The sequence below is a fragment of the Struthio camelus genome, chromosome 20, assembly GCF_040807025.1.
Source record: "Struthio camelus isolate bStrCam1 chromosome 20, bStrCam1.hap1, whole genome shotgun sequence".
Lineage (NCBI taxonomy): Eukaryota > Metazoa > Chordata > Aves > Struthioniformes > Struthionidae > Struthio > Struthio camelus.
The window spans coordinates 13,546,139-13,563,183 of record NC_090961.1 but is presented as its reverse complement, the minus strand read 5'-3'; the positions used below and the strand labels follow the sequence as shown (position 1 = coordinate 13,563,183).

The following is a 17,045-nucleotide window of genomic DNA, read 5'->3' as shown; positions in this document are numbered from 1 at the left end:
CAGGAGGAGGTAAATCCTCACGGGCTCCAAGTACTCACCTGCCTGGCGCCCTGGGTGCATTCCTGAATGTGTGCCTTGCTGTACTTGGATGAATATCACCCCTGGTTATTCATCATCCCCAGAGCCTGGGAAGAAGGCAGGAGGGAAAAGATGCTTGGGCAACCTGGATTATCCCCAGATAACTACACCAAACTCAGAGAGGGAAGTTCTGATTCTTTTTATTTGTCAAAGAGGAGGGAAAATGCACTGGAGGAGCAGAAGATGTGTCAAGGCCCTGACCGCCGACCTTGAAGAGGGATGGCAGAGAGGCAGCCTGGAACTTCAGGATGTGGGTCTTGCCTTTCTCAGAGAGCAGCATCCACCAGCCAGCCCGGTGCCTCCTAGAAAACAGCCAGGAGAGGTGGGCTAAGTATTAGGGGGTGAAGAGGCCAACAGAGCAAGCCAAGCAGGACTCTCTGCCACAGTCCATGCTTTCTCTTCCAGTTATCTTCAGCTCTGTAGGCTTGGGCCATCTCCAGGGATGGATGGGAGATTTCTATCTGATCCCTACAAATGAATAGGTACTAGAGCAGTGGGAAATCCTGTGCCAGGGCTGCCCAGTGGGTTAACAGCAACCATGTTTTGTGTGGTGAGACATCAACCCAGCCTCTTGCCAGTTTTGCCTGTTAACAACCCTCAGGTCCCTTTGGGAAAAGTCCTTGTGCTGGCTCTCACTGCTAGATAAACTCTGCAGCCATTTCTCCACTGAATGGCACCCTGCAGCTTTGGTTCAGATGTCCTTACTCACTGCTGGGCAGCACTGCACCCTGAGGTCACGGTACCTCTGTTGGGGCCCTGTGCTCCCTGCTGCAGAAGCTCCAGGGAGCATTCTGCTCAAAAAGAAACAGTCCTACCTGGGTGTAAGCTCCAGCCTGGCTTACATGACATGGCCCCCAGAGTGATTCAAGGAGTTCATGGTGGCCCTTGCTTGGGCATCAAGGGGAGCAAATTTCAGCTGAGGACTTTGCAAGTACTACAGCAACTCACCTATGGTTCTTCAGTGCCACATTCCTCTGTGAAAATAAAGAGAAAGGCTGAGTCCATGGCCATGGTCTGGCTAGTACCATTTAGCACAAAAAATAGCAAGCAGATAATCCAGGAATGAAGTCGAGCAGGGCAAAAGTCATAACATGCTTAAGCCAGAGCACATCTCATTACGAGGGCCTTCTCCTGGCAGTACAAACCACAAAGTGGTGGTAAGTATGGACCAAACGAGCTGCTGTCAGCACGTTCTGGCTGCGCATATCGAACAAGCCAGGCTGGCTCGTACAAATCTGGTTCTGAGCTGTACTAACCTTGGCTGGGCAGCATCTTGATCATTTCATCTGTGTAGCTCTGTTCCTTGGCCAGCTTCCTGAACAGCTCTGTGATTTTGGGACTCACCTCCCGGGTTCTGCCTAAAGGCAAAGACCTGCATTAGCACCAGGCTTTGGTCTGTGCATTGAATTATCTGGGCACCCGATGGACTCATGTAAGTGAGGACAGGAGACAGATGGGCTGGACAGTTCCTGGGAGAAGGTGGGAGGGAGCAGTGAAGATCCCAGCAGTGTGGCAGTGGCTGGGCATGTGAGACATCACTGCCAAGGACTGAGATGAAGCAGAGGCCCTGGCACCAATGCATCTACAACCAGCATGGCAACTCCTGTCTTTAGTTCCCATCTCCACTGTTTCTGATCCCCTCCTTATTCCTGCAGCAGGACCTCCGCTTTTAGCCCTGTTTTACCAAGCGACTTACCCAAAACCATGCATTCCTGTCACAGAGCAGGGATTTTGGACCTGCCCCCTCCATCCCCAAATCATTTACCTTTCTTCCTGCCACACAGGGGATTTTCAGCAGCAACAGCCCCTCAACCACCCAGCGGGGCAACAGGGCCAGACACAAGAGAGTGGGATGGAGGGCAGGTCTCTCTTGCGGGTACTAAGCACCCTCTGGATGACTCTCTCCTCATGACACTGCAAAGCACCACATGGTCTGTGGTCAGCAAGGCTGTTGGTCAGCCCACCACCGGCTACGTACTGTAGAGCCTCAGCATATGCAAGGTCTTCCCATCCTTCACTCTGGATGCAAATATAATTGCATAGCTCTTGTAGTCGGTTTCCATCACCTGCACTGTTTTATTGCCTCTCTCTGTAAAAGAACATGGAAGAAAGTAAAAAAATTCATTCCATCCCCCAAAAGCTCCCACCATGCAAAAGGCCTATTAGAATGCAGAAAGCCAAGAGCCACATCCACCCAGCTCGTATTTCTCCACTCCTGGTTTTTGATCTTGGCAAGGCTCCTCTGAAGGCCTAGAGGGGCCTACAGATCAGATCATAGCAGAGCTGCGACTCAAACAGGGACCATGAACACAGTGAAGGTCTGGGGATGGTCACTGCAGACAATGGAGTAACCTGGCCAGCGTTAGTCTAACATCTGAGGTGCAAATGGTGGGAGCCTTCTGAAATCACTGCTGCTTCATCGCTTGGGACCATCCATACATATTCCCATTGCAGAATGAATCTGCTTTGCCCCAGAGATTAAGTTCAGTCTGAGCACAGCCATCTCAAACCAGAGCAGCTTCTGTCATGGAGGTAGTGCAGGGCAGCCACACTGGAGAGATTCCTACCCTGGCACTGCAGCCAGCCACCAGCCACAGAGGGATTTCCCCACCCCAGGACCTCAGGAGAGGCAGACAGGCATTCCTGAGGCCCAGGTCCCAAGGAAGAACCAGTTGCTTCAGAAAGGGCAACAGGAAGTGCCTCCACCCATGCCTAAGTGGCTGTGTTCCCCCAACACTCACCGGAGTAGTAGAATTCACCTGGGATGCCTATTTTTTTAAAGATAAACTCTGATTTCTTGCATCCCTCTGAGCTGCAAAACAAGGAAGGACACTTTTGTCATTCAGCCCCAAGGGTATGCTGGAGCAAGTTTAGCTCAGCAAGGACATGTGCAGGCAATGGTGGAGCATCACCATGCACCAACTGGGGTGAAGTCACCCACCTCCCTCTCCCATAGCGATGCTGGATCTGGAGTTTCCACCCCAAACATTGAATTTCCTGCTAGGGGATGGGATGGTATGGGTGGGTGGGAGGACAGATGCCATCTTCAGAGTAATGGGTGGTTTGGTTGCCAGAACAGAGCACTAGCATGCAAGGATCATCCTATGAGGTCACATGGATGTTCCCTTGTTCATACTGCTCTAATAGGATGGTGCCAGTCCTGCCTGGAAAGCTCTGATGCTCACTTATCAATGTCCTGGGAAGGCACAGGGAGAAGCGAGCTGTCTCAGTCTCCACAAAGGGACCGCCCCTGTGTGGGTACTGGCATGAACCTGCCTGCCCTTCTGTGTCCCATCGTGGGTTCTGATGGCAGGGACCCCTCTGCTCCTGAACAGACTGTGAGCAGTGCTTGGGAAGGGCATCTCCATGACACTGCTCTCCCAAGCCCGCAGATTCAAACCCATGACTGCTACACATCTGGAGGCTCTGCCTCCCTCCTCATCCAGGTCTTTGGTGGGTGCTGGGTGGAGGGACCCAGGTGGAGTCTCACTAGTGAAAGTCTGGGGAAAGGGTCATTCATTGAAGCCCATGGAGAAAAGTGCTTGGCACTTACGTGGGAATGGCCAAGGAGACCTTCAGGGTGCCATTTTCCAGCAGCAAGATGTTGGCCATTGACATCTTCAGCTCATCCTTCTTACGGAGGTAGCCTTCAGAGTCTGAAGCCAGAGCAACGATGTGCCATTTCCCCGCAATCTGGTGGCAAAGGTAGACAGTGAGTCTGGGCGACAAGGCAGGGCTTGCCTCTCTGGAGGGGCTCAGCAGTTTGGACACCTCTCTGCAGGGACCCACAGGCTTCCACAACTCTCAGGCTGTCAGACACCTGTGTCTTTTCCAGGCACATAAATACCCTGTTGGAGCACCTACATTGGAGCTGGGCAACTGCACTTACCTGGGCATCTAGTTGCTCTGAGACAGCTGAGGCAGACAAGATCTCCTGAGGTGGCTGTAATGTCCCCAGTTGTCCCCAGTAACAAAACACATCTTCATTTCCCACCCTGGTGACTGGAGGTCACACTCCCACCTTTCCTTCCCCAGGACCCTGGGAGTCACCTTGTTCTTGTTTATCTCCGCAGCCCCCTGGTCTTCAGCCTCCACATGCAACAAGCAGAGCAGGGCCAGCCCCAGGCTCAGTACGATGGCCCTCATCTTGCCACAGCCTCCTCCAGCTTCGCTCAGCGGGATGGAGAGTGGTCCCAGAGCTGCTGGCTTTATAGAGCTGTGTTTTCCCCTCCCACTCACCTCGTCACTGCTGAGTGTGGAACTGCTTTGATGATGATGTTATTGTTGGCTTGGGTGAGGTGGTGGTTTTGAAGGGCTGAAGTCATCCCTGGGTAAACAGTGTCTCATCTCATGGAAGAAGGAAATTGTTTCCAAGCCTCAAGGAGGAGTTTGAGCGAGAAGTTTAGAGAATCTCTGCTGCACTAGAGCTAAAAGGAAGTTTTTCATCTTTTTAATCCCTCATGAAAGGACAAAGGGACCTTTTGTTCCTCCTGCTAGCTGCTGGAGAACTGCTCAGTGGAAGCAGGAGGTCCTCCTCAGACTGGGCACACATAGGAACCATGGCACTTCAGGGCACTTAGCACCAAGGAGCACAGGGTGACTCATCCCTCTGGCTGGGCGAGCATCTCCCCCAGGGGTACCTCCGCACCCAAATCCTGGTGCCAATACTTTGGTGGCACGACCTGACCCTGTTGTGCCCATGTGGGCGCACCTACCAGCTCAGGAGCATTCAGGCTCCTTGAAGGCAGACAGACCCTGAGCAGCATAGGCAGAAGAAGGGCTTTGTGTCACTGTGGGAGTGCATCACCTCCACCCCGGGGTGTGTTGTCTCCTGTGCTCCCAAGACCTGGCTCAGATGGACTCCTGGGGCCATGGCTTCCTTGAAAGGGTCCACACTGCTTCCCTGCAGCTCCTGGCCAGACACCAAGGGACTCCCACTCCTTGGTGACCGTTGCTTGGGGAGTGGGGATAGTGGGGCAGCCAGGGGATTGTCTCCCCTCTGCATTGGCGGTAGGTGGCTGGCATGTCCCAGTATGGGAGCAGAGGGGGGTGGAGGAAGGGCCTTGCGTGTCTTTGGGGCTCATTGCAGCATGACTCTACCTTGAGCAGCAGGTAGATGGGGATGCCAAAGGGGCCAGGAGGCAGGCATGGAGGTCCCATTCCCTCTGTGTACTTTTCCTGGGCAGTCATGGTGCGGCAGCACTCACACCTCGGTCTGTTCTGCCCCAGCCAGATGGGCCCAAGGCTGGCTGGGGCAGGGGCTGATTAGAGACCTGGATGTCCTAGGGAAGAGCTGCCTACCAAGAGCCAGGCCAGGGCAGGCAGAGCTGGGCAGGTTGCTTGCTTGATCCAACCCACCATCCGAGCTGCATGAATCCTTATTCATCCCAGTTGCTCATTTCTTCTCTGCCCGCACCCTCAGCAGATGCCCCACTGCACCTTCCCCAGCCTCTGCTCTCCCATCATCCCCATCCTGGGCTCTGTAAACAGTGCAGGGAAGGAGCCCCCCCCCCCATACACCAAATGTCCCTGTGGTGCTGAGTGGAAAGGTCTTGTCCAGGAAGACCCTGGCAGCCCCTCCTACAATCCCCAATAAATACATCAAGCTCTTGGGAAGCTTCTGCACCTATTTATTCAGGAGGGAGAAGTGTGGTCCTCGTGGGAGCAGCAGGTCTGGCAGAACCCAGCCAGGGAGGAAAGGAAGGGGCACTGTGGAGGAGGGGAGCAGAGCCTGGTTTCCACAAGGTCTGGAGGGCATCCATTTGCCTTCAGTTGCTGGAAGGCAGGACAGTTAGATGAGTGGTTAGAGGCAACAGCACTAATAGGTGTTGGGGAAAGCTGGGCACCACCCTCTCGCTGCAGTGGAGCCAAGGTCCTTAAGGCATCCCAGGACTTTTCCATCCCAGGCCTCATTCTCCTGCAAGCCCAGACCAAATCAGTGTCCATCCTGGGGCTGAGGTTCTTGGGGGCTGGCAGCTTGTCCTTGTTTCGCCAAAAACCCCTGCTCTTGGCTGGGGGAAAGCTGGCAATACATGGGACCTCATGGGAAGGGTGCTTGGCCCCCCTGTGCTCCCAAACGCCACTCTAGGGTTCTTCCCAAGGAGCACAGCTCCTGTGGGGACCTGCAGGCAAGGGGATCATCACCAGCCCAGGACCTGGGCTGCCCTGCCCACTGCACCATGTCCTCAGGGTACCTCCTGTGAAACACCAGAACAATTTCACTTCATGTGCTTTTCTTTAACATTTTGCTGAAAATCTTGATGTTTTCCTTGGAGAAAGGCCCTTCCCTGACTCAAGTATGCAGGAGCAGCACTCTGAGGCAGGCAGGGGGCACCTCAGGAGGTCGTGAGTCCCTGCTCAGCCCAGACCGTGCTGGGATGGAGACCCACTTTCTCCTGGTCACACTCACCTGACAGCCTGGGTGCACTCATCTGTTAAAAAGGAAAAAAGAGGTCTAAACATGCTGCCTCCTCTCTGCCATAAATGGTGTCCTGAGCCCCTCCCAGCCCTGTGCCCACCCCACTGCCACAGCGTGGCAGATGATCCCGGAGACACATGGCAAGACTGTTCCCCTGAAGAGCTGGCCCTCTTGGAGAGCATCCTCGCACAGAGGGGATACGTGTCTCCCTGCCTGCCCTGCTGGCACTCACCCGACTTTGGCATGACCACCAGCATGTCATCAGTAAGGCCCATGGTGGGGTAGAGCTCTTTGAACTTCTTCAGGAGCTGGGGGTCCACATCCTGCCCCCTCGCTGCAGACAGAAACCCAAAGGAAAGGCAAAGTTGATGAGCTGGTGGTCTGGTGGCAAGCTGGACATGCAGGGCCCAGCTCCCATGAGTGCAGGGATGGGATTCCAGAGAAGAAAAAACAAGCAGTGATAAAGCAACGGAGAAATGCAGCCACGCGATGGACACTGGATGTTGTTCTGGCCATCCCATCGTTGCCTTGGGCTGACAGAAAAAGGACACAAACCCCTCTGCATGGACAGCCCACTTGCTTGGTTGGGGGGCCATCTGCCCACCCGCCCATGAGAGCCACTAGCAGGGCTTACAAGGCAGGCAAGATGAGTAAGCACTGGCTGGAGCTCACAACAGCCTGGGACCCATGCGTGAGAGGTAGTCACCAGGATGCATGGGTGGATGTGAGTTGCCTGATGCTCCAACCTCAGAAGCTCAGTACAACTGGTATATTATGGGGGTTTGCAGCCAGACTGAAACACTGCAGGAGGGGATTTGATTCGAAACAGGATAACAGGGGGATATTTTTGATGCAAAGTTTCATTCATACCAAAATGAATTTCCTGCATGTGCCTTGGTGCTAGAAAGTTCAGTGCTGATGTGGTGGCAGTGGATGGCAGTGGGGAGCCCTGCCTCTGCCACTCACTGGTGGCCACGTCTTGCTTTGGCCTTGGAGAGCTGAGGCACCTGTCCCCACTCCCAAACTCACTGTAGAGCTGCAGTGTGGTGCTGGGCTCCCTGTCACTCTCCTTGACGGTGTATACAATGGCGTAGTGATCATAGTCCGTCTCCATCACACGCAGGTCCCGCTTCTCTTCTGCTGCTAAAAAGACCCCAGATGATGCTCAGCCAGGCAATGTGGCACAACCTCATGCACTCCCTTGGCTCCCAGATGCTATACAAGCTGCACAGAGGTCAGATAGGACTCACAGCTTGAGGCCCTGGCCCTCAGTTTGCCCTTTCACTGTGCAAAAAAGGAGAATGCCATCTCTGAGCCAGTAGCTCTTTGAGTATATATTGGCTTGCCCAGGTGCCCACTTGCAGTACAACCTCTTGCCAAGTGATGGAGGCGGAAGGGCCAAACCCAGCTCTCACTTGCTCCCTGAGAGCATGGAGAAGGCTTGGGCTACTTATTCTTGGTTTTGAGGGTGCCACAGAGGCAGCCAGCCAGAGGCCAAGAGCAGAGTCCATCACACCAGTCTCCCTGCACACACGTACCTGTGTCGATGTAGTGCCCGGCCTGCCCACTTTGCTGGAAGAACAGCTCAAGCTTTTTGCATTCATCTGACCTGAAAAGGAAAAATTGAAACAGCAGATGCAGCTCAAAGTCATGCTGGGGGTAGTGGGGTGCCTGATGGAGAGGTAAGCCTGGCCTGGCTGTGGGGATATGCCAGTGTGGAGGCAGGATTGGGCACCGCAGGGCACTGCGGGCTCTAGGATCTGTAGGGAGAGTGCTCCCCTTCCAACTGCCTTTGTCAGGAGGAGAGTCCCCAGCCCTAGCAGGATGCTGCAGGCACCATGGCAGAGCAGGAGGACCACTCTACCCACAGCATCCAGGCAGCACCAGGCACTTACATGGGGAAAATAACCTTCATAGCCAGGTTGCCCTCCGGTGTGAAGTTAGTGACGATGATGGATGACTTCATCTTATCCTTCATGCTCAGGAACACTGGGCAGTTGGAAACGGCAGCCATGATGTGCCATGTCCCTGCAAACTGTGACGAGCACTCACCAGTGGAGGTTGAGAAAGCCATGGGGACCTGCTACCCATGGCTTTGTGGGGACTGGCCACTCACCATGGGGACCTGCTACCCGCTATGGGTGATCTGCTACCCATCATGGGGACTTTCCACCCTCCCGGGGGAACTGCCACCCACCATGGGGACCTGCCACCCACTGTGGGGACCTGCCAGCCACCACAGAGTATCTGCTACCCACCATCTGGATATGCCAGCCATCATGGGGACCTGTCACTCGCCATGGGGAGCTGCCCCCCTCCAGAGGATCTGCCAGCCACAGTGGGGACCTGCCACCCACCATGGAGGATCAGCCACTCACTTTGGGGGATCTGCCAACCAGCAGGGGGACCTATCACCTGCTGTGGGGAACCTGCCACCCACCGTGGGGACCTGTCATCTGCTGTGGTGACCTGCCACCTTCCGAGGGGATCTGCTCCTCCGAGTGCTGCTTCATCACAGCTCTATCCTGCCCCATGCCAGGAGGGTGGACACAGCACCCAGCCCATGTTCCCTGGGGAAACACAGCACTCTCCAGGGCATTGCAGCTGCAGGGGTGTAGGTATCCCTGTGGCGCAGACAGTGCTGGGTCTGGCCATGGCAGAAGAGAGAGACATGGGCCAGTGTCGGCCAAGACTAACCCACTTTCCACTATCTCATGGCCGATAACATGGCACAGATTCAGACCTGGGATCGGGGGACCTGCAGGTCTGGGCACCCCTGCCCAGGGACATAGCAGGGGATGGGACCCCTGCCCCAACCAGCCTCCTCCCTAGCCACGGCAGGAGTCCCCAGGCTGCCATCCTTTGCAGTTACCTTCTCAGAGTCGAAGCCTGGCTGCACAGGGGCCTCAGCCTGCGTCCACGGCAGGCAGAGCAGGGCTAATGCCAGGCTTGACAGCACGGTCTTCATCCTCACTTAAGAAGCTGAATGTGGGCTGGATGGACGTGCCTCTTCCCATACCCGCCTTTATACCCCACTGCTGGCAGCACCCCTCCCGCCAGCCCCCGCTTTATGCAACAGGTTACACAAGAGCAGGGATAATTTGTGCGAGTGTTAGGTGACAGCGTTGGCCCCTTCCAGGTCTAATTGCCCAGTCCTGAATGAATGCAGCCTTGTCTGAGACCCAACGAGGAGCAGGTCAGGGACCAGGCGGTGCCCTGTGCCCAGTGGAGTGTCCAGGGAAGGTGGGGGAACATGGGCACAGAGGGTGCCCTGTGTGGAGGGTCCCCACTGCTCCCCTCCCAGCTGGGGGGTCCCTTGGCCCCGGGGCTCTGGCTGTGCAGGGATGGACCCTGCCTCGAGGCAGAGTTTGGCTAGGCCAGTGCTTTAGCCCAGGCTCTAACCACTGCCCACCAGGATGGGGTGGCCTCCTGGCAGCGGGCAGAGGCCCTGCTCCCAGAAAGCACCTGTGAGGGCCTGGGTCCATGGCACGGAGACCATGTGGACGGTCAGGGCTGAGTCACATCAGCCCCTTAGAGCAGTCACTCTGGTTCACGTCCATCCTCCCACCAGCTCTCGAAGATCCCCTGAAATGACCCAGCTCTGGTCCCATCCCCACCACTGCAAGCCCACTGTCTGAAGGGGAAATTGAGGCAGGGATGCGTGATTGCCAAGGGTGACCAAGGGAGCCCGTGGCAGATGGGAGGTGATGATCCCATTCCCAGCGTGTCCTGACCCTTGGGAAGCCCCGAGGAAGGGGAAGAATCCTTGGCAAGAGAACAGGTTTCATGGCTCTGCCAGGCAGCAAGGGTACAGGATGTCCCATCCTGCCAGCTCTCTCTAGGTGCTGATTGGCTGTTTGAATCAGTCCTGCCCTCTGGGGCCAGCCCGAGCCCTGCATCAGCACCACCTGTGCTTGCTCCTACCCACCCAGTGGCTGGCTGGGGGGAATTGGGACAGCCTGTGGTGGGGAGATGTGGATGCCCCCCTCCGCACCAGTCCTCAAGTAAGGGAGGACCCTAAGAGGCCCCAGCAGGGCTCCCCTTTCTGTTCACCCCCCTTGACGAGCCAGCAGACAACGGCAGAGGGCTGGTGTTTTATATGGGGCTTTGGCGGGGAGGCGGTACAGATGTGGGGGTGCAAAGGTAGAAAGCAAAGGGTGACGCCATGGCATGGGAGTGCTGGGGATGGGGTGGGGGTGGCTGCTCCGCTCGTGGCACTCTCTGGGCTCCAGCCCAGCAGCAGCTCGTGGGGCCCACCTGGAAGAGAGGGAAGGCAAACGCAGCTGAGCTGGGGGAAGAGGATGGGGTGATGCTGGCCCTCGGAGTCCTGTGCCAAGCAAGTGGGCACCAGCCATCCCACGGCCCAGGGCGATGTGGTCCTGTGGGGCTAGCTCTCCTGCACAGTGGGGAGGGCATAAAGTGGCTACTGGGGCTACAGGAGAGCTATCTGCATGGGGAACAGTGTTGGGGAGCTCTCCCCCCTGAGGGGAAGAGAGATCCCCAGGGAGAGGAGCTGGGATGTGGTTGAAGCAGCCTGACAGGGCCAGGGCAGGATGCTGGGGGGCTCTGCAAATGGAGCGTCTCTGAGCACCTCCCCTATAAACCCCCATGTGGGGCTGGTCTGAGCACCAGAGAAAACAAGACTCACCTAGGCAGCGTCAGCCATGCATTTATCTGCAGAAGGAACAAAACCAGAGATGAGCTCACCCACAGGCTCAGCGAGACCACTGCCCTCCAAACCCTCCTCGCAGGACCCCAACACGCTCATCCCACCCATGCATCCCTCTGAAGCCAGGATCACCAGCCAGACACCCATCCCATCCCATCCCATCCCATCCCATCCCATCCCATCCCATGCCTTGGGAGGACCCATGTGGCTGGGGGTGCCATGCTCAGTAGGGCCCAGCTTCCCTCCACCCCATCTGACCTCTCCAGCCTTTCCTCCTGGCTGTTATTACCTGTTTTGGGCAGGATGAGGATATCTTCATCTGTCAGGCCCTGTTCCTTGGAGAACTGGGTGAACCTCTCCAGGCGCTCGGGACTGAGCTCCTTAGTCCTGCCTGCAGCCAGGAGAGCAGGATCATGCGAGAGTGAGAGCAAGCTCTGCTACTCATCACCCAGCGGGCAGTGCTAGGTCATATGGCCCAGGGGCAGTGTAAGCCCAGCAAGAGCTTGGCAGGAGCAATTCCCTTCAGGAAAGTGGTCCAGACCCAGCTATGCTGCATATCACTCAAGGTGATTCAGATTTTGCTGGTCACTCTGGATACTGGGCAGGACCCCATGTCCTGGCTGTACCCACAGGCTTGGGCATCCCAGCCACTGGCCCTGGGAGATCCTGCCTCCCTTCTCTGGTGGGAGAGATCTCCCAGCCAAGTAAATCCCAAGACAGCCTGCTCTTTCGGGTGCAGAGCGGTGGGTGACAAGCGGGGGTCCCGACGCTGGTGCAGACGTACTATAGAGCAGCACCATGGTGGAGGTGCCGGTATTCTTGGAGATCTGGGTGGCCACCAATGCATACTCGTCGTAGTTGGTCTCCACAACACGGATGTCATGCTTGCTGCCCCAGCCTGCAGTGGATGGAGGGGGTACGTCTCAGCCCAGCCAAGGCAAGGGCAGGGAGCAGGCAGGTAGTGCCAGGCACAGCTAACACTGGTGCCAGGCCAGGGGCAGCAGTGCCCATGCCCAGGGCCCAGGGTTGTGTTGCCGAGGTGCATGCAGGGGCTGTCCTGGCACCATCCTGCCTGCAAAGGGATGCACTGGGACCCTGGCCCGTGGGACCAGATACTCACGTGTGCTGGTGTAGCTGAACCGCCCTGGCTGCTCTGTCTTGATGTAAAGGCTGTTCCTTGTCTCACACCGATCAGCCCTGGAAAGCAAAGCACGAAGCTGTCGAGGGGCTGGAGAGGAGCTGCCTGCGTGGCCATGGGGGAAACACCAGCACCACCAACCTTCCCCAGCACCCAATACACCAGCTGTCAGACCTGCTGGTGCCAGAGGAAGGGGGAGCACCCAGTACCTGGCAGGATCAGGCTCCCTGCCACCCCAAGGGCACCCACCACCCCCTGGGCAGGCCCTTCGGGGGTCAGGGAGGCACAGGCACCAGGGTGACCCTTGGGCATAGCAGTCTGGGGCTGCCACCCATCTCCCCTGGTGCCAGCAGTTCACCCATCATGTTGCCTGTCCTCACTTGGGGTAGGTGGAAGTAACTTCCAGGTTGCCTTCTTCAGTGGCTGAGACAACTGTGGTGCACATCTTCATGAGGTGCTTCTTCTCCTTGAACCAGTTGGAGTTGGAGGCCAGGCCAATGCTGTACCATTTCCCTGTGAACTGCACACAACCTTGTCTCAACCGCAGGCTGGGCACTATGCCTTGTCTTGTCTGCCCTGACACCTGCTGCCCCATGAGTGGCAGCAGCAGGGACAAGTCCTACCCCTCAGCTGACCAGGAGCGCCTGGCTCAGGCCACCTCTCTGTCCAGCATCAGTCTGTGCCTTGCGGCAGGACTGTATCCTGGCATCTTCCTCACCTAGGGGGCTTCTACAGTCTTTGGAAGGTCTTGCTCAGCTCCTTGTCTCCACAAAACCCAGAAGCAAGGATTCCCCCTGCTTAACACCATGCCTTTCAGTGCTCAGCACTAAGGGCGATTTCTTCCTATTTATTTCCCCCATGCCCAGGCCGGAGGAAAGGAATGTCCGAATCAGACGTGCTGTAGGCATCTAGCCAGAGGCACAAAGAGTGTCTCAGTCACTGCTGTGATGGGTGGCATCCCTTGGCAAGGTGATGGGCAGGTGTCCAGGACAGCCAGCAACTGAGCCGGCAACCCAGCCTGGGCCAAGGGCCAGCACTGCTCACTTGATGGGCTGCTCCACTTGCCCCAGCCTACTCCCTGGGGCCAACTGCCCAGGTGACCCAGAGGGGAGCTGGCTGCAGGCATTGGAGATGTCCAGGGCTGAAAGCACTGGCAGGCTGAGCTGGCTCAGCAGGGACATGCCAGACCCCTGTCCTTGCAGGATCTGTCTCCAGCCCCGTTGCCTTCCCAGAGCAGCCACATATAGGCAGTTCATGGCATAGCATAAGCCTGCTCTGCACCCCGTGGGGCTCAGGCCAAGGGGCTAGGACCCCAGGCGTGCTGGCTGCCTGGACCTCCCCTCCTCTGCCGGGAGCAGACTGTGGCCTGCCCTCTGTGGAGGGATGAGGATCACTAACACCCCAAGCATGCCAGCAGCTAGCTGCGGGGGCTGGGAAGGGCAGAAGGGTGCATGGGACCCCCCCCCCCCCACACACACACCTCCCCAGCACAGCAGCCCTTGCTTTCTTAAGATCTCTGTCCAGGGGTGGCTTGGGGGTTGTATTCGGGGGGTGGAGGTCTGTGGCCCCTCTCCATGAGATCTGTCAAACTGAGCTTGCTTTTCTCAGTCCTTCCCTCCAAGACCCCCATGCATCTATAGAAACACCACCAAACCAAGGTCCACCAAACCGAACCCCCAGGACTTGGAACAGCCAAGGGATGGGGAACTAAGGGTGCATCGGGTGCCCTCCTCCTTCCAGAGCCCAGGACAGCCTGGTCCCACATCCATCTGTAACACACTCTCCGCATCTGCTGGGAGATGATCCCCACCACGTCCCGCGCGCCCCCACGCCAGCCCCCATGCCAGCCGGGCTGCTATCACCTGGTCCTGCTGGAAGTCGGCTTGCACAGGAATGCTCTCCTGTGCATGCAGCGCCCCGAGTAGGGCCAGCCCCAGGATGCTGAGCAGCGTGGCCTGCATGTCTCCGAGCGCTTTGCCCTTTCCTGTGCTGAGCTGAGCTGAGTTCAGGCGATGTGCCGGAGTGCTGGAGACTCGGGCGAGCTCCCTATTTATGGGCAGGCCGTGCAATGGCCCCAGGGGGCGAGCGCTGCAGGCAGGCCAGCCCCGTCTCCCCCCCACGCTGTTATGCAAGCAGGACTAGGGGTGAGTGCCGAATCCGAAGTGCAGCCTGGGAAGCTGCAGATTTTTCCCTCCTGTTGATTTTAGATGTTTGCCTCCGGGTGCCAAACTTCCCTGCAGCAAAAATACAACTTGCAGCCAGTTTAGCAGCTCTCCCTGCCCACCGGCGCAGCAGAGCTCGAGACCGGTGTGGGGAGAGCCAAGGCTGGCCACCAACACGGAAGGGGGGCCAGGGCCACCTGGGGTGGCCAGGACCGAGGGCCAGGGTTTGCCGACTGCCCGATCCTTGCAGCACATCCTCATTTGGGTTCAGAGAGGGGCCAAAGCAACATAGTGGGGATACTGGATGCCTACGGTGTCCTGATCCCAGATAGGGGACTCATGGCCACCTTTGGGCACTCCTGTGGGACCTCACCTTCTACTTTACCCAAGTCCCTGCATCGCCCAAAGGAGCACCTTGGCCAGCCCTGCTGCCCGCCCCAGGCCCCACAGGCCTCTAGAAGTTTCATGAGGAAGAGAAAAGCTCAACCAGCTCCACAGCTAACATGGCCCCCCTTCCCTCTGGGACCCCACGATTCCAGGGGTCTGATGTGGTTTTACAGCCCTGATCTCTGTTGTGCCCTTCTGACAGGAGGTATCAGCATGGCTCAGGCACTCCCCGGCACTCAGGGGCATGTGGTCCCGCAGCACCCCCAAATCCAGGCTGGGCAGCACAGGTCCGAGCCGGTCACCTCCCAGTGCCAGCCCTGGGTCTGGCTGCAGGGCCGGGCTCGCCTCACCCCCAAAGGGCTCTGGTACATGCAGGGCAGTGTGTCTGAGATGTCCGCCAGCACTGCGTCCCTGCGCCCATGACCATGCCACCTTCCCTGGGCGGTTGGCACACCGGCCCAGCTAACTGAGGAGGGGAATTGAGTTGGCAGAGAAATCCTGGCTGGAGAAAAGCCGACAGTGGGGAAGTCAACAGGGTGGCTGGTGGGGGGAAAAGAGCTCCAGGCCCCTGTGACCTCGGTGACGCCAGGCCGGTGTCCCAGGGCTGCGGGTGAGCACGGGGTGTCAGCGGCAGAGGTGGGCAGCCGGGCTGGCCCAGCTCTGACATCCCTGCCAGGATGCGCCGGGCAGAGCCTTAGCCTGGCCGTGCCTCTTGCCAGAGCCGGGGCTCTGGCTGGCCGCCCGCGTGCCGCCAGCCGGGCCGTCGGCAGCTGTCCCGGCAGAGCAGTCTTGCCAAGGCCCTTTACATAAGGAGCCTGTTTTCACAACAGCTGTTTTTTTCCCCTCGGCAGCCCACCCGGCCCCGCAGCCGGAGCACATTCCCTTCCCCACGTCCAGCTGGGAGCCACTCCTTCCCCAGCCCAAAACACGCCGGGGGCTGAGCTGGGCCCAGCTCCGTGGCTTTATTAAAACAAAACAAAAGCTGAGCCGGGCAGGACTGAGCATCACGAGAGCCCGACCAGGGCCCCTGCGTGAGCCCGGGCTGGGGCTCACTCAGCGCCAGCCGGCGCACAACCCTGTGGGTGCTGCGGGGCAGGTGCCAGCCCTTGCCTGGGCTCACCCTCGGGTGGTGGGTGCAGCTACCAGCGGGGGTTGGCACCCCACGGGGTGCTGCAGCTGCTGGGACTCGCTGGTGGGCAACGGAGGCCTGGAGGATCCCTGTGTGCCCCCACAGTCCTGCGTTGAGGCAGGGCCACAAAGCCTGCCCTCTCCCCTGGCGTCCCCTGCTCCCTGCCCTGGGTGGCAGGCGAGGGTGCCTAGAAGGGTGCCTCGGGGTGCCTAAGGGTGCTCAGCTCTCACAGAGGGGCAAAACCAGGCACTGGCATGTGGCAAGCGCAGGAACATGGGGACCTCGGCAGTGCGGGACAGGCTGAGCCCGCTGCTGGAGCAGAGTGGGGCGCAGGCATGAGGGCAAGGTCCGGGCGGAGTTACACAGGCTCCAGAGAGCCAGGGAGGGCTTCCCCCTTGGTGTCCCATCTCCAAAAGACCCTATGCCATGTCCACCCCACCATGCTGCCACCCCAATGCAGCCACCTCAGGGGAGCAGCACCACTGCTGGGTGCAGGGTTGAAAGTGAGCTGTAATGGGGGGACTGGAGTCCGTAACATGTCGATGCTGCAAAGCAGCAGGCTTGGCCAGGAAGCCTTGCCGTGGCCAGAGCAGCCAGACAGCCGGGGGGAATTTGCGAGCCCAGCTGGACATGAGTGCCTCACACGTGGGCACCTGGGACAATGGCCGGTTTCATCGGGGGGCCGGCAGTGGAGGAGTCACGTGGTGGCTCCTTACATAACTCCTCTGATAAACAACATGTGTTAACAGTTTCCGCTAAGATTGCAAAACACCCACGCTGGAGGCAGAGGGCTATTTCCCTCTGCAGGGGCTGCAGGGTGGCCAGGGCGCCCAACCGGCCTCTTGCAGAGGGGCCTTTGGGTAAACAGCTTTTCAGCCAGCTGCTAGCTCAGCATAAGCCCCCGGCTGCTCCCTGCCCTCTTGAACCTCCCAGTCTGCACCGAGGCATTGGTACCTGAGGCACCCCAGCCCCAGACCACAGGGTGAACACATAACATGGCAGCCCTCCACCAGGCTGAACGTGCATCAGATTGGCAGGGAAAGGGGTATTGTAAGGGGGTTCAG

At 58.1% G+C, this 17,045-nt stretch overlaps 3 protein-coding genes across 6 annotated transcripts; all 3 read right to left on the bottom strand.

Annotated features, from left to right (window-relative positions):
* Nucleotides 1-201: 201 nt before the first annotated feature.
* Nucleotides 202-4,275, bottom strand: LOC104139742 (extracellular fatty acid-binding protein). Its single transcript, XM_009668056.2, has 7 exons — nt 4,129-4,275; nt 3,632-3,771; nt 2,820-2,890; nt 2,057-2,167; nt 1,335-1,436; nt 1,027-1,052; nt 202-380 (listed from the first exon to the last, which is right to left on the bottom strand). Exons 1-6 carry the CDS (start codon nt 4,222-4,224, stop codon nt 1,027-1,029), a joined length of 546 nt encoding a protein of 181 aa, XP_009666351.1. The 5' UTR covers nt 4,225-4,275; the 3' UTR covers nt 202-380.
* Nucleotides 4,276-5,691: 1,416 nt separating this feature from the next.
* On the bottom strand, nt 5,692-9,552 carry LOC104139745 (lipocalin-15-like). Of its 4 annotated transcripts, XM_009668059.2 has the most exons (7): nt 9,369-9,552; nt 8,392-8,531; nt 8,035-8,105; nt 7,526-7,639; nt 6,729-6,830; nt 6,488-6,509; nt 5,692-5,853 (listed from the first exon to the last, which is right to left on the bottom strand). In XM_009668059.2, the coding sequence occupies exons 1-7, from the start codon at nt 9,462-9,464 to the stop codon at nt 5,847-5,849; spliced, it is 552 nt and encodes a 183-aa protein (XP_009666354.1). In that variant the 5' UTR covers nt 9,465-9,552; the 3' UTR covers nt 5,692-5,846. The 4 variants fall into 4 exon arrangements, with proteins under 4 accessions (XP_009666354.1, XP_068771431.1, XP_068771432.1 ...); XM_068915330.1 differs by having other exon boundaries at nt 6,488-6,830; XM_068915331.1 differs by having other exon boundaries at nt 6,488-6,830; nt 7,526-7,636.
* A 1,023-nt stretch (nt 9,553-10,575) lies between these two features.
* Nucleotides 10,576-14,640, bottom strand: LOC104139743 (lipocalin-like). The gene is made up of 7 exons (XM_009668057.2): nt 14,166-14,640; nt 12,684-12,823; nt 12,286-12,362; nt 11,950-12,063; nt 11,455-11,556; nt 11,145-11,170; nt 10,576-10,753 (listed from the first exon to the last, which is right to left on the bottom strand). The coding sequence occupies exons 1-6, from the start codon at nt 14,262-14,264 to the stop codon at nt 11,145-11,147; spliced, it is 558 nt and encodes a 185-aa protein (XP_009666352.1). The 5' UTR covers nt 14,265-14,640; the 3' UTR covers nt 10,576-10,753.
* Nucleotides 14,641-17,045: the final 2,405 nt, after the last annotated feature.